This window comes from Aythya fuligula, chromosome 17 (assembly GCF_009819795.1).
Source record: "Aythya fuligula isolate bAytFul2 chromosome 17, bAytFul2.pri, whole genome shotgun sequence".
NCBI classification, from domain to species: Eukaryota; Metazoa; Chordata; class Aves; order Anseriformes; family Anatidae; genus Aythya; species Aythya fuligula.
In genome coordinates, this window is record NC_045575.1 from 1,506,746 (window position 1) to 1,520,517 (window position 13,772).

Genomic DNA, 13,772 nt, shown 5'->3' on the forward strand with positions numbered 1-13,772 from the left:
TGTTCATTCTTAACAGCTAATAGAAGAAGCCAGTGCCGGAAAATGGGAGTCATCTACCACACTCTACTGAAAATACCTGCAACCCATCCATTGCCACTTGGCAATGATCACCCTTTCTGGATGGTATTAAGATTTCCTCTTATAACATTTATTTAAATATATTCTCATTGCCTACATGCTAAAAAGATCACCTGCTTTCTCAGTCTCAAGCTGAAACCAAAGGAGAAGGATTGTTAGAAGTATTTTACCCTAGAAGAAGAACATAAATACAAAGGAGGAATCAGTTTTTGAAAACAGAAGAAAAATTTTAGTAAGCAAGGGCTGGAAAAAAAAAAAAGAGCAACTTAATAATTTAAGTTTCAGCTTTGTAAGCAGGCACTAACAGCACCGAATTGTGTGTCACAATAGCACATTAGTACATCAAAGTTTCCTTCCAAGAACATTACCAAGTACAGATTCTGTTTAAGTAGCTCTAGCACTTCTATTTAAAGCTTTTAATCAGACAGAGCAGTATTAAGGCACATTGTGGTGACAAGGAAGTTGGCTACAAATTTTCCACTTATCTGTAATGATCAGAGATCTAGAAACAGTGACAATTCAGCAGCATGACTCTGAATTGATGACTAGTGAAAACCTTTCAGTAGGCTTCTGTTAGAATCTGCCAGAACAGCCTACTGTGCACGTGTTAATCAGCCAGCAAAATCAGATCTACAAACATTACAAATTGAGTACTAACTAAAATGCCACTCATTTGGGAGATTCTAGCAGGGGCACGTTTCTTTTCTCTTCAAACCCAAAGACCACACACAAAGATGAACTCCTCCAAAAGCATTTATGTACACTTCATAGACTGGGGTCCTGTGCTCCTCCTCTTCACAATACCTTCAGCTTTCCCTGAAGTCAGCTTGGGACAAACTAATTTAATATCCACAAGATTGGTCTTTTTTTTTTTTTTTTTTTTTTTAAATTATTATTGTTATTTTTTAATGCAGTACACCCAAACATGGAATGAAGTAAGATTCAAAGATCATACCCTACCAGGGTAGGGCATTACAGTGGGAGACAATGGACAGGCTGCTTGATCTTCTCCAGCACAAAGCAAAACTATTCCCTCCCCAGTACTCTGTTATGGGTGAGAGATGGAAAGAGTTCCCTTTGTGGTAAGATACAAAGCATAAATGCATACGTCACAAAGTGGGCATGATCTCCTACTTTCTCTTCCAGCTTTTCCAAGAAGCTCAAATCAGTTGCTTCACCGGGTCGTAAGCACTCTTCATCCTGAAACAGCAGGCAACAGATCAAATGTTAATTCCACCTCAAGCTTGGCTATATGAGTCCACAGGAAGGTTACTAGATTTCTTACTAATTAGTGTTTGCATTCAAAAAAGTATCATCATCATAGAAACTTGTGTGCTCAAGTCTCTTCCATGTGGAGCTGCACAATTAATTGAAATGAAAAAGGTTTCTTGGTATTGCAAAATACGATCCTCATGAAAAACTCCAGGGAGAGTTCCCTTCAGCCTCTCCTGTTTCTCCTGCCATCCCTACGAAGGCACAAAGGGTGGCTCCTTCAGATCAGCAGTTTAGGAGCAGTAACAACAGAAGGGAAAGTAAACAAGAGCAAGACCAGGAGCTCAGGAGGAGGAAGGCAGTTCACATTCTTCCTTCCTGTGTGAGCCCTTCTGAAACATCAGGCATCAAGGCTAGCAAGTCACATAAGCACACAGATGGGATGAATTGTCCTTCACTTTTACAAGAGTCTGGATAGCTGGCTTCAGGTAGGAGAAAGAGAGAGAGAGATCTAGGTCTCTTATCCTGCTGAGAAAGTTGCTGTGGAAGCAGCATAGTTCTTTTAAAATCCACACTTTTTTAACAAGCAGATATTCTACCCTAGTCTTCAGGGTCTCTGAATACAAAATCTGGCTATTCGTTAGGTTCTGAATAATGCAGAACCATCACATAATTAGAAAAAAAAAAAAAAAAAGTTATTATGAACCATTACAATAGAGCACAGGCAGGCACGATAATTTAAGTAGCACAAACTCTGTTCTCACCAGAATGGAGATTATTCCTTTATGCTTCTGCTCAACCAAGTCACAGATGATCTTATTGTTAAAATATGGAATTGGTTCCCACTGGAAATAAAAGGAGAAAAAATAAAAGGTTTATAGGGAGGGAAGTCTTTTCCCAGCAATTTTTAAGTTCTTTAGGGCCAGGCTCTGATCCCACTGAAGATCAGTATAGAAAATTAGAACCAAGCCCAGCAATCCATTCCCCCTACATCACAGCCTTCCTGTTCTCAGCAGCCTAGACAATCCTCTCTTATCTACATTAGTGCGCTCCCTCTTTCAATGTCTCGCACTGTGGAGTTCATTTCTACAATGATATCGTGCCTGCTAACCTTCTGAGTTTTGGGGACTGTCCTACTCCTTTCATAGATGATGCAAATTAAGTCTAGGCTGAATTACACTGCAAAAATGGTTACAGAATGGGATCCACGGCTATCCTACACATCTCACATGACAAATGCACAGAGGAACTGTCCAGATTTGTGAATCTTCTCCTGGGTGAAAGAATGACAGGTATACACTGAAGCAGAATACATTTAGGAGAAGTATTTAAAATGAGTATATAAATATACAAAAAGGATAGTTTTCCATGTGGGCAGAAGGAAACACAGCAATTAAAGAAAGCAAGATGCCTTCTTCACTGATGATCAAAAGCGTTCTGTGTACCGGCTGTTCAAAGGAATAAGAGGGGTAGGGGAATAATAAATTACCTCTATCCCTTCCAGTTCATACTCCTCCTGCTCTGCTTTCAAGGTCATCTCAATCAACAGCTGCTGGAGTTTCTCATTGCAGTAATTAATGCAGAACTGCTCAAAGCTTCAGAATTGTTAAGTGAGAATTAGTTTTTAATTATTTCATGAATACAATCTTATTTCTCACACCACGACCTACTATTTCCCAGTCAAACAGTCTGAAGTGATTAGGAAAAACAGAACTTTATTTCACTGCAGAAAGCTAGGTTTTAACATGCTTGTAGTTTTTAAAGTCTTAAATCTTCCACCTAAAATAAATAAATACTGCATATATTCTTTTTACAGTGTTATACCAATGGCTTAAATCAGGGCAAGCAGACTTAGCTAAAGCTTTCACTATGGGGATCAGCTAATCCAGAGCATTTGCAGACACCTGTAGCGTGTTTTTGCTGGGACAAAACTGTGCTCAAAAAGCCCTGTAACACTCAGCACATGCTCCTGCCACTAGGACAAATTACCCCAGGTCTCAGGAACTGTCGTTACCTGTTTGTGTCCAGCACTTCAAAACCATAGATATCCAGAAGGCCAATAACTGTTTTCCGAGTTGAATCCTGTGAAAGACACCATTTGCAACTGTTGTTTAGCTGATGCTTCCTCCTTGCATGATTTCATGTTCTTTTTTTCATGTAAATTTTAAACTTTCACTTTCAGAGCTTCATGTCACACACCAATGGAGTGGCCACATCAAAGCAGGTAGTTAAGTGCTAGAACTATTTAACATACCACCTTCCACACTTCACTAAACAGTTTTCCAGCTTAAAACTGTGGGATGCCTCTACATTAATTACAAAGTGCCCAAGATATTTGGCAATGAGCGCTGTAGGGCCCCACTGGGAGAACTGTACTCAGTGTCTATGTGGACACTAGACAAGTTACTAACCTTGTTGGCTAGAGAGCCATTAATTTTGTTGACTAGCCAAGTGAAAGTCCGTCCATAAATTGCCTTTGCAACTGCATCCCGAGCATAGAATGCCAGATCCACATTCAATGGGCTTAGGACCTAAAAATAAAGGTTTGCCAGATACAATAAATAACACAATAATACAATAACAAGAGCAAACTTCTGCAAAACCAGTTCACACTTCTGGCTTGGAGAACCATCAGTTGTTGTAAGCTGAACACTGAGCTGCAGTATATCTGAACTGTGACTACTTAGATCTTTATTTACTATTAAAATTATTTAAATTATTTCAGTCTGGTACATCTCCACATGCCAGCAGGACTGTGATACTACATTTCAGAGAGTATTAAATACAGAAATGTAAGGAAGAGTATTTTGATTTTTTTTGGTTTTATTTTATTAAACTTTGTACACAGTGCTCAAAGAACACTTTATATCAGAGCTTTATTTTATTTATGCAGTCTGGTTTCCCAAGAAGCACTTCAGGGACAAAACAAAAGGAAATTGGCTCACATACATGCAGCTTGTATGTCTGTTCCTAACTTATTAGTAGTTACTACTTCATTCAGCAGTAAAATTCATAAATAAATGAATATATATATATAAATATATATATATATTCCTAATATTAAAGTTTCAGGCTAGAACAGAAAGGAAACATGGGTGAGAAGGACAGCCAACATTATGTTTTTACTGTAACACTGCTGAGAACAGAGCTCCTCATCTGTCACTACCACTAGCTGCAGTGGCTCCCAGCTGCTAGGGTTACACAGCACTACTCCGTACCTCTTCAGATCGGGCTTCGATCTTCCGATGGGTGAGGGCTTCTTGCAGAATGGACAAGTGGACGCCTAGCAGCTGTAGAGGAATAAATACTGCTCTCAGTGTGGCCAACAGGAGACTGCTGAAACCACATTGTGTGATTGATATGTCATTCTCCCCCCTTCAAGTGTTCACACACTGTGCTGGGGGAAAAAAAAGGTCTTTTATAGCATTTATAGCAAGACCTGGGTATTTATATAGTTATCTGTCTGCTTTGGGGAACAGACACAAAGAGAGAAAGAAACAGCACGGTTAAGTCTTTCTTCATACCACTTGTAATACTAGCACTACCTGGGAAGTGAAAGATACCTTTGAGATCCATTTGATCTGAGTGCCATTGCGAATGATGGCATGCCCGTTGCTATCTTCCTCAAACTGAATGTTCCCCAGGTGCAGGACACTAGCAACAATTCCAAAGAGATGCTAATACAGAGAAATACACCATTAGAAAACAGGTTGCCACAGCGTCATGAATGGTACTAATTTTCTCTGCACATGCTCATAAACAGAGTATGGCTAGGCTGAAGGAGGTGAGTCAGACAATCTGTTTCAGATATCACACTGTACCAAGCAATAATGTTCCCTACTCACCCAGTCCACCCTCCTCCACCTCACCCCTTGAAAAAGATGTCCTGTTCCATCCTTAACACATCTCCCAAGCAGGACTGCCTCCATCACTTTCAAAAGGAACACCACACTGCTTACATCGGATTCACTTTACTGTGCTCATTCCCTTTTAATTTCCTTACCTCTAAATCTTTCTCAGTAAAGTCAATGATAGAAAAAGCTTTGCGGACTATTTTCCAGTCATTCTTGTCGTTAATAGAAAACACTTTGGCACAGCGACCCTACACATTAAGAGAAAGATGAATTAGTAAAATTTGTTGGTAAAGCAATTTTATCATCAACAACAAACACAGCCTGGCCACAATATTTTCATTTCCACTTTTCTTCAGCTTGTATAGACACAGTCTGCACCCTGAGGCCACCACAGCCAGAACAGTTCCTGCTACAAAAGCAGATGTTTGCAAACAATTTGCCTCTGAGTTTCATCCTAACATGACACACAGGGAGATGTTCTCAGTGGTTTGCAGAGCACCGTCTTGGTAAGTTAAGAAAGCTGCATTTGGAGATCCCTACAATTCCAGAAGTGTGAGAGAGAAAAATTCTCACTGACCTGTATAAGATAAGCATACTTCTGGGGGTTGCGCTCCAGCCCAAGCCAACAGAGAAGATCCTTGTCTCCGCCCTCTAATAACTGGTAGAAAATATGGAAATTCCTCTCTCCATGGTTTTGATGGACAACTCGGGATTTCTCAATCAGGTAACTGAGGATGTGCCCTCCTACCGGAGCTCCCTAGCAAAACAAAGCAGTCAGATCAACACCAGAAGCTAAGTAACATCACAGAGATGGCTGTTTATCCACGTGTAGGAGGAAGAAGCAGCATCAGGAGATGCATGTTACTGCTGTTACTTACCTGTTTTTTCTGTTTAAGAGTTAGTATCCAACAGAAGTACAAGCTGTATTTAAAGAGTTTTCTGTCTTTCTAGTGCAACTTATGCTTCCCAATATATATATTAAGTTCCCACTGAGTACCAGCAGCATTGCCAGTAATGTAGGAAGCTTTCAGGATATATAACTAGTCGCCTTACTTACAAAATGCAAGACCTGTAAAAATAAGGTCAGAAATCTGCAGTGCTAGTAAGCCTTAATAAATCCTCTGCTGCCTGGTAAGTGTCCAAGAGCTTCACTGATACAGCTTGCTTTAATAGCGGTCCATTAAGTTTGTTCTCACCTTAAAATCAAATTGGATATCCATGTATTTCCCAAATCTACTTGAGTTGTCATTACGCAGAGTTTTTGCATTTCCAAAAGCCTACGGATAAATAGATAAATCGAGTCACTTCTCATCTTATCGAGAACCTGACACTCAAAATAGGACAGAGTTCCAGTTACAAAGGTTTGCTGCATCAGCTGAGGCTCACTACAGAATCTAGAGGGATTAAAGAAACATGAACTAATGTATTCCATAGCTTTAATTGGAACTCAGCTAAAGAAATTATGTCTCTTTCTAGTGTAACCTGTAACTGAAGCCACAAGGAACTCTTGTATGGTGTACAGTTTCTTCATACTCCCAGTTTCAGCTATTCTCCAGTATTAAACCAAGTTTAAAATTTCTAAATATTAAATGCCATTAAATCCTAAGCATTTTCTCAGGCATTGTGCTCCAAAGAGGCCATTCCTGGATGCAAGTGTCTAGGCAGGCATGAAAGTCTTGTGGAGTGAGGCCATCAACAACACTTTTCGTTATGCCCATTTAGTTTTTACCTCCAGAACAGGATTGGACAGTAGCAGACGATCACGGACGATCTGCAGCTGCTCTGTAGTTGGACAGGTTACTGCATAGTATTGCAAGATCTTCTTGGAAGCCTCTGTCTTTCCAGCTCCACTCTCCCCAGAGATGAGGATGAAATGGTTGTTGTATTCACTGCACATCACCCGGTAGGCATTGTCAGCTATGGCATATCTGAACAAGGATCACAAGAAGTACCCAGAGATGAAGCATCCATCAGAAAGGTGTGTACTCCTCAATTAACATCACAGGCATTGGATGTAATGGGAAAGCAGAGCTCAAAACAAGAGTCTACAACCTAGAATCTCACAGTGAAAACAGTCTCTGAGGGACAGAAAAGGCTTGTTCTTCTTCCACTGTTGCTGTAGGATTTAAACAGGCTACATGTATTTACACTGAATGTAGTTTACAGGCAGTAAATACTCCCTCTTCTAAAGTAGAGTTTTGATTTCAGTAGAGGGAAAATCCCAACTTCTGCTTATAGAGACAGGTACAAAAATAACCAGTAGTAGAGGCTTCATTGCATATGCTAATAAGCAAAGAAAGAGGAAAAACAAAAACAAAACCCAACCAACTCAAATCACCTGACAACTTCCGAACACCAACAAAATTCTGGCTGAGAATTCTGAATTTCAGATTTCCTCCCCCTCCTGGCAAGCCCAAGGAGAGGCCGTACATGAGCATTATGCTGGTCTTGAAGGCACACAGGGCTATCTCAGTCCCTCATCTCCTACAGTTCCCCCCAATCACTTCTGCAGTCTTTCTGTTCCCCTTTTATTCTCAGTCAGCTAAAAGACAGAAACAAATTCAACCTTACCTACTGAAAGATAAGAGTATCAGCATCCACCAGACCTAGCAACATCTGGATAGATTTATCCTTGTTGCTAGTACACAGCATCACAGGGGAAATCCAACATATTAATATAAGCTGAAGTTTTAAGGGTCCTACTTACAGATGTGGTGGCAGTTCAAAGAAGTTCACCCCTCGATAAAGCTGCATCTGTGTCACTGTGTAGATATCCAGCTCTTTGTAAGGGTTGACAGACACAAGAAGAGTACCGATATATGTCTGCAGGGAGAAAGACCATACACAGGTAGGAAATCTGTACCAGCACTAGAATGACAGCTCCTGAAAGAAGAGTCAAGTACAGCAGGACATTACGTAAAAACAACTGAAAAGGATGGCACAGAATGGGAAAAAAAAAAAAAAAAGCACAACCACCTCCCTTCTCCCCCCCACAAAAAACAAACAAACGAACAAACAGAAAACCCTCATCTACTGGCTTTACCATTTCCAAACCTCAAAGCCAACACTAAACTTCCAAAGTCTACCCCACTGATGGTGGAGTTCAATAATAAAAGCAAGCTTAGAGCCTTACATCATCACTCTGCTGGGTACTACCAACACCTAACAAGGTTTGTTGTCTCTCTGCTCAATGAAACCAAAGCTGGAAGAGTGTGCTCAGTGTTCTCTGCATTGATAGTTCTTCCTGCCCCTGCAGCATCAGCTTACATCCTATCTAGGTGGGCTATACACACGCACACACCCCACTTCAACCTACTACAGGCTGCATGAATCCACATGACCAACACTTGCACTAGACCACGTACTTACATAGATGAGGTTCTCTTGGTACCGCTTGCGAAGATTGTTCAGGAAGGAGGTCTCACTGGTGTGGGAGTCCAGAAGCACAAAGTCCTGCACCCCAACTCTGTCCCGGGCTATCAAAGCCCCTTCCATGTTTGCATCAGTATTATCTTCCACCTCTTCTTTCTACAACACAAAGGTGGTGTGATACGGGCTTAGGAGACAGCTGGCAGGGATCCTAGAGGTCAGTTAAGTCCTTCCCCATACTGCAGGGCCAAATCAAGCTTGCACAGATAATAGCAAGGTGTTCGTAACACCTTTTTCCCAAAGACAGCAATTTCATGCCAGACAAGTCCGTGCTCTAATTTCTTTACAGTCAGGAAGTCAGAGATCCATTGCTGTGATCAGAGAGGAAGACCAAAGCCTCCAGGAAGCCCTCACTATTAGAATAGTTGTCTGAAACAAACCGAGCTCCAGAGATCTGAGTATGATCGGGAACACTTCGTTAACTTAATCTAGACAAAGCAGATGCAAGCACAAAGTTGGCAGGGAACAGTGGAAGACTTCGTATTTGCTGGTGGTGTAGAAACTACTTTACACAGATAAAAACAGCACACAGATATAAGTATGAAAACTGAGAATCTCCTGAAAAGGTGGCATTTGCCTAGACCTCTAACTGAAAAGATGAATCCTATGAAACACTGAACAAGACCACTTCATTATTACAAATGGGTGCCAGAAGCAGATCAGTCAGCTTTCATATTCGGGCAGCAGGTGTCTCCACACACCAGTGAGAGATCTCTGGTGTGAAAAGCCAGTCCGCTGATTTGATAAAAGTAATCAAACATTGATTTAGAATAAAATAAAATTCTAAAAAATATTTAGGATAAAAAGAATAAACAGCTCAATCTTTATTAGCACCCAAAACCTGCTTCTCAAAAAGCTGAAATATGCAGAAAGGATATCAGTGACCAAACATAATCCCTTTGCATGCTCCCCTTCCAATTCTTTATCATGAAATTTGACTTAATATTGAAAATATTGCTGTGGATCAAGCTCTTGTTTCAAAAGCTATACAAATTAATTTTATATTTGTTGTTTTTAATTAAACCAAGCTGATAATCTCATGTTAGCAAACAGACAAATGGGATATACTTCATTCTATGTATGTATTTTACAATGTATTTTTTTAAAAAAAGACAGATTACACAGTTCATAGAATAATTCCTGCTCTACAGCATAAAATAAATACTCTCCTTATGACAGAAATGAGTTAATGTTTTGAGCAACTTACCTTTTAGAGTTCCTGGGCTTTGTAAATTAAGTAAAAGAAACAGGCTGAGTAACCCTCAGCTGAACACACACAGCAATTCCTCGGATCCAGAAGTGTGCACATGAGCCCAGCACATTTGCTATTCTCATATTGCCCTTCATGACATTGGATTTTTTTTTTTTTTTTTTTTTTTTTTTTTGCTGCTCCACTGCTCAAGAAGATAGTGCATAAGATTTTGAACACGCATTAAAAGACAGAGACAGCACGATGTAAAATGTTTCTGCTAACTTTTGGCAAGCTGACTTTGGAGGTAGGCTTTCAGCATAACCCTGCACAGCACTGGTGGAAGATGACAGCACTTGGGGCACTTCGATTTAGACACAAAATTTCAGTGCATAAGCATTATGAATTTAATTGTAAATCCATTTTTATAACAAACCTTCTGTACTCCCAGTATCTCCAGTAAGCAATGACAGCACATGTGGCACGCTTGGCACGTCAGTCAGCAGCCACTAGTGCCAGACCAGGACACCAAAGCCATTATGCCCTGAATTAGTCCCATCCAGACATTTTTACCCAACTGCTGGATATTAATGTGACATACGGGAGGAGCACTCTCATCTGGAGTATCCCACACTACCTCTTTTAGGGCTTACAGCATATGAAGCCTCTTACCTTTCTCCAACATTGTTTTCATTCACCTGGGAGTTACTGTTGCAAGCTACTTCTGGCAGTCTGAGTAAGAAGCTACCTGATTTTTGTCCTAGGATAAAGCAGTTCTGTGACAGAATTATTACTAGGAAAAAGAATACTTGAACAGCTTCAAAGTTTTCAAAATATATGTACAGTTTTAATTGAAATAAGAATGCTCTGAAACCCTCCTTCCCCTACAGATACCTCAGACCAGGCCAAGCAAAGATTTCTAAATGCTCTAAACTAAGATTCACCCAAGGAATTAGAGAACAAACAGTATCAAAGCCAAAACTATTTCCCTTATTTTTACCTTTGAACTGTTGATACTCACTTTTTCACTCCGATTTGGTCATAGCACAGCGGCTGCCTGACAAGGTTAGAGTTTACCATTTTGTTAGGAAGATGCCCTGCACAATGCCTGCTGCCACTTTAGGTGGATTTGTTCATTTGAGCAAGCACCCAGGACAAACTGAACAACAAAATTTTACCTTCTTTCCAAGCTCAGAAACGTGAAAGAACAAGGCTGAAACCACAGCAGCTATCTAGCTGATCAGGTTTCCTTAACCTAATTCTTTCACTCATATGTTAATTGGTAAGTGACACTGCTCCCTCTTCAACAAAAATCCCATACTCTTTTCTGGGTGATTTTGTGCTCAGATTTTCTGAGCATTCTGTTGTCGCTGAGGTCAGACAATTTTATTATCACAAGCACTACTTAGCACCTGTCCCCCCTCCCCCAAACAGACTTTTGGAAGTTTTGTGCTTACCTGGTGTTATCACCAGTAACAGATACCTCGGCAGGACTTGTCGGTACGCATTACACCAGCAAGACATGGCTGACTGCTCTTTTTAAAGGATTATTTTCCTTTCCTCATCACTTAGCTGTAAGCATCAAGAGTTCTTTCTTGCCTACTGAGATGCAAACTCTACTAGAAAACCTATCCCTAACTACAGTGAGGGCTTTTTTTTTCACAAAGGGATTTGTCTGTCCACACTGAGAACTATCAGGAGCTGAAGTGTATCAAAACAGATTAATGAGATGTGCAGCTCTTTAGGAGGAGCTAAAACAAGGTCAGGAGCAACAGAGTAGTTTGTTTGACAAAGTTTGCACCAATTTTTAACAAAGAAACAAGCCCTGACAAAGAATAGTCATTAAAGAAAAAAAAAAAAAAAAAAAAAAAAAAAAAAAAAAAAAAAAGCAAAATTTGCAAAATTCTTACTTATCTTTGCCAGAGGCTCAGACCTTAGTTTTAAAGCAGCTTAAGTTAATTTTGTTGTTTCTTTGATTGGCATAGAACTGAAGAGATCAACGTACAGGGAAAGAAGAAGATCAGTTATGATGCCCCTGTTATTTTGGGAGCACTGAGGAAACACACCATGCTACGTGCTACCCATGCAAACACAAAAAGAGTTCAGAGCTTAGATGGGCAACATCTGTCCCAGAGCATCTTCCGAGTGTCCTCATACCCATTCGGTCAGGCAAGCATCCGTATCTCTAGCGAAGGGTCACACAAGCCACCAAACTCTAGATTTACTGGGTCCATCCACAACAAGGACACCAATTCCCACCACAACAGCAGAAAATCTTCTCAGGACTCCGCTGCTCACCCCAAGCCATCCCAACCTGCCCAAGATGCTGAATTTCTTTAACACCACCCTTCAAATTCAGAAGTCTTTGTCCTTCCCACGTGCCTCCTTCCCGCTTTACCTCTGCCACCCAAGCTGCAGTGTGCCATCTCCTGCCAAATCCTTCTCCAAAATGCTCTTCTTCCATGAAGAGTTAACGGGCTGAAGGTAAGGCCCACTGATACCCGGGATCGTGTGTCCGCTGGCTGCTCGCCTTCCTCCTTGGGCACAGATCCTAACACCCTCGCTGCTTAATGAATTATCTAACAAGCTGGCAGCACTCAAGCTGTGATGAGGTTTATGCTTCAAATCTCATCAAATGGTACTGTAAGGTACTGTCAAGAGGCAGAAGTCTGAGTTTGAAGGCAAAGTCATAGACTCCAGGCTCCTGATGGTTAGTTAATGTGAGCAAAACCGGGTACAAGACACACCACCCCCGGCTCGTTCCCCTTCCAGCACCTCCCGGCTTCGCTCCCCACTAGAGGTCACTACGAAACCCATTTTCATTTGTTGTCTGAAGTTTCTACAGGTTTCCCCCTTTTTCACGTGCATCAGGCAGGATCCCTCCACCGTGCCACCCCAAAAGGACTTTTCAGCCAGGACTGTGATCATTGCAGACTGTCACACGGTGCCAGCTTACTCCCTCCTCTTCCACCTGCCTGTAAAATACATTGACAAGCATCTCCCCATGATTATTCCTCTACATAAGCAATGGTCAGCAGAATAAAATCCCTCCATTTGTGCAGCCAGTGATCCACAAGTAGCCGTGAGGGTGACCTCTTGCTTCTGTTCAACCACAATCCTGCAACAGCTCTGTATTTGAGAAGCTTCACGCCCAAGTCCAACCTCACCAAATAACGAAGGTGTCCTTCAAAAGGAACTCAGAGCAAGCTAAAGGTCTACGGAAGTGGAAGGACCCTTCCTGAACCACAGAATCTCTGCCTGGTCTCTTACAGTAACATTAAGAAATTAAATAACTTACCTGATGGCTCAGAGCCATTGAGGAAAAAGGTGAACAGTAAGATCTGGGGAGCTGAGCAGGGCAAAAACATTTCTGATTTGTCCTCAGCTAGTAAATGCTGATTATAACAGGAATGTTCAAGACTTAAAATTTAAAATCTCAGCCATTTATATTTCTAATAGACAAGTGGAAAGGCACCTGTTTAACAGACAGTTTATTTAAAGCCATCCATTTCCCAACGGAATCAGTTTTTGCTAACAGAGAAAGATAAATCTTACTGACAGGAGCACACTTGTGTTACTGTCTGCAATAAAGCTTCCCACACCCACCAAAAATCAGAGCCCTATTTAATGCTGGACACACTGATCCTAAGGCACACTTCAGTCTATTTGTTCAACTCTGTTTCCAGCTGGCATTCTAGAAAATCTATTGTGATGCCAAACATTTATGACCTTTTTGCCTGTTCTTCTGTTGTTACACCCTTGAGATCTAAGCAAATACAACTCATGCCACAAGAATGCAGTGCTGTAAGCAGGCATCTCTGGAGCCATCTGATTTAAAATAGAAATGAGTCCCGAGTCTGTCCAAGACAGATGAGCTTGGAGCAGCACTGCTAACAGATTCCTTCAGAAACGTCAGCGCTCTGTTTTGGAAATACTCACTCACTGCAACGGGCAGCGCTCCTTGACCCAGGCCTGCACCCCTTGTGCTCAACAGGAATTTGCTCATTAAG

At 41.1% G+C, this 13,772-nt stretch overlaps 1 protein-coding gene across 1 annotated transcript in view; it reads right to left on the reverse strand.

Moving 5' to 3' along the window:
- Positions 1-13,772, reverse strand: part of MYO1H (myosin IH) — a 34,026-nt gene that overhangs the window by 10,430 nt on the left and 9,824 nt on the right. The window contains exons 2-14 of the mRNA XM_032199153.1: positions 8,514-8,672; positions 7,852-7,967; positions 6,874-7,072; positions 6,341-6,421; positions 5,722-5,901; positions 5,294-5,392; positions 4,854-4,967; positions 4,509-4,580; positions 3,702-3,821; positions 3,305-3,372; positions 2,780-2,885; positions 2,055-2,135; positions 1,187-1,278 (exon numbers count right to left, since the gene is read on the reverse strand). Coding sequence (XP_032055044.1) covers positions 1,187-1,278; positions 2,055-2,135; positions 2,780-2,885; positions 3,305-3,372; positions 3,702-3,821; positions 4,509-4,580; positions 4,854-4,967; positions 5,294-5,392; positions 5,722-5,901; positions 6,341-6,421; positions 6,874-7,072; positions 7,852-7,967; positions 8,514-8,639 — 1,454 coding nt within the window. The 5' untranslated portion in view covers positions 8,640-8,672. The remainder of the gene's footprint in view (positions 1-1,186; positions 1,279-2,054; positions 2,136-2,779; positions 2,886-3,304; positions 3,373-3,701; positions 3,822-4,508; positions 4,581-4,853; positions 4,968-5,293; positions 5,393-5,721; positions 5,902-6,340; positions 6,422-6,873; positions 7,073-7,851; positions 7,968-8,513; positions 8,673-13,772) is intronic.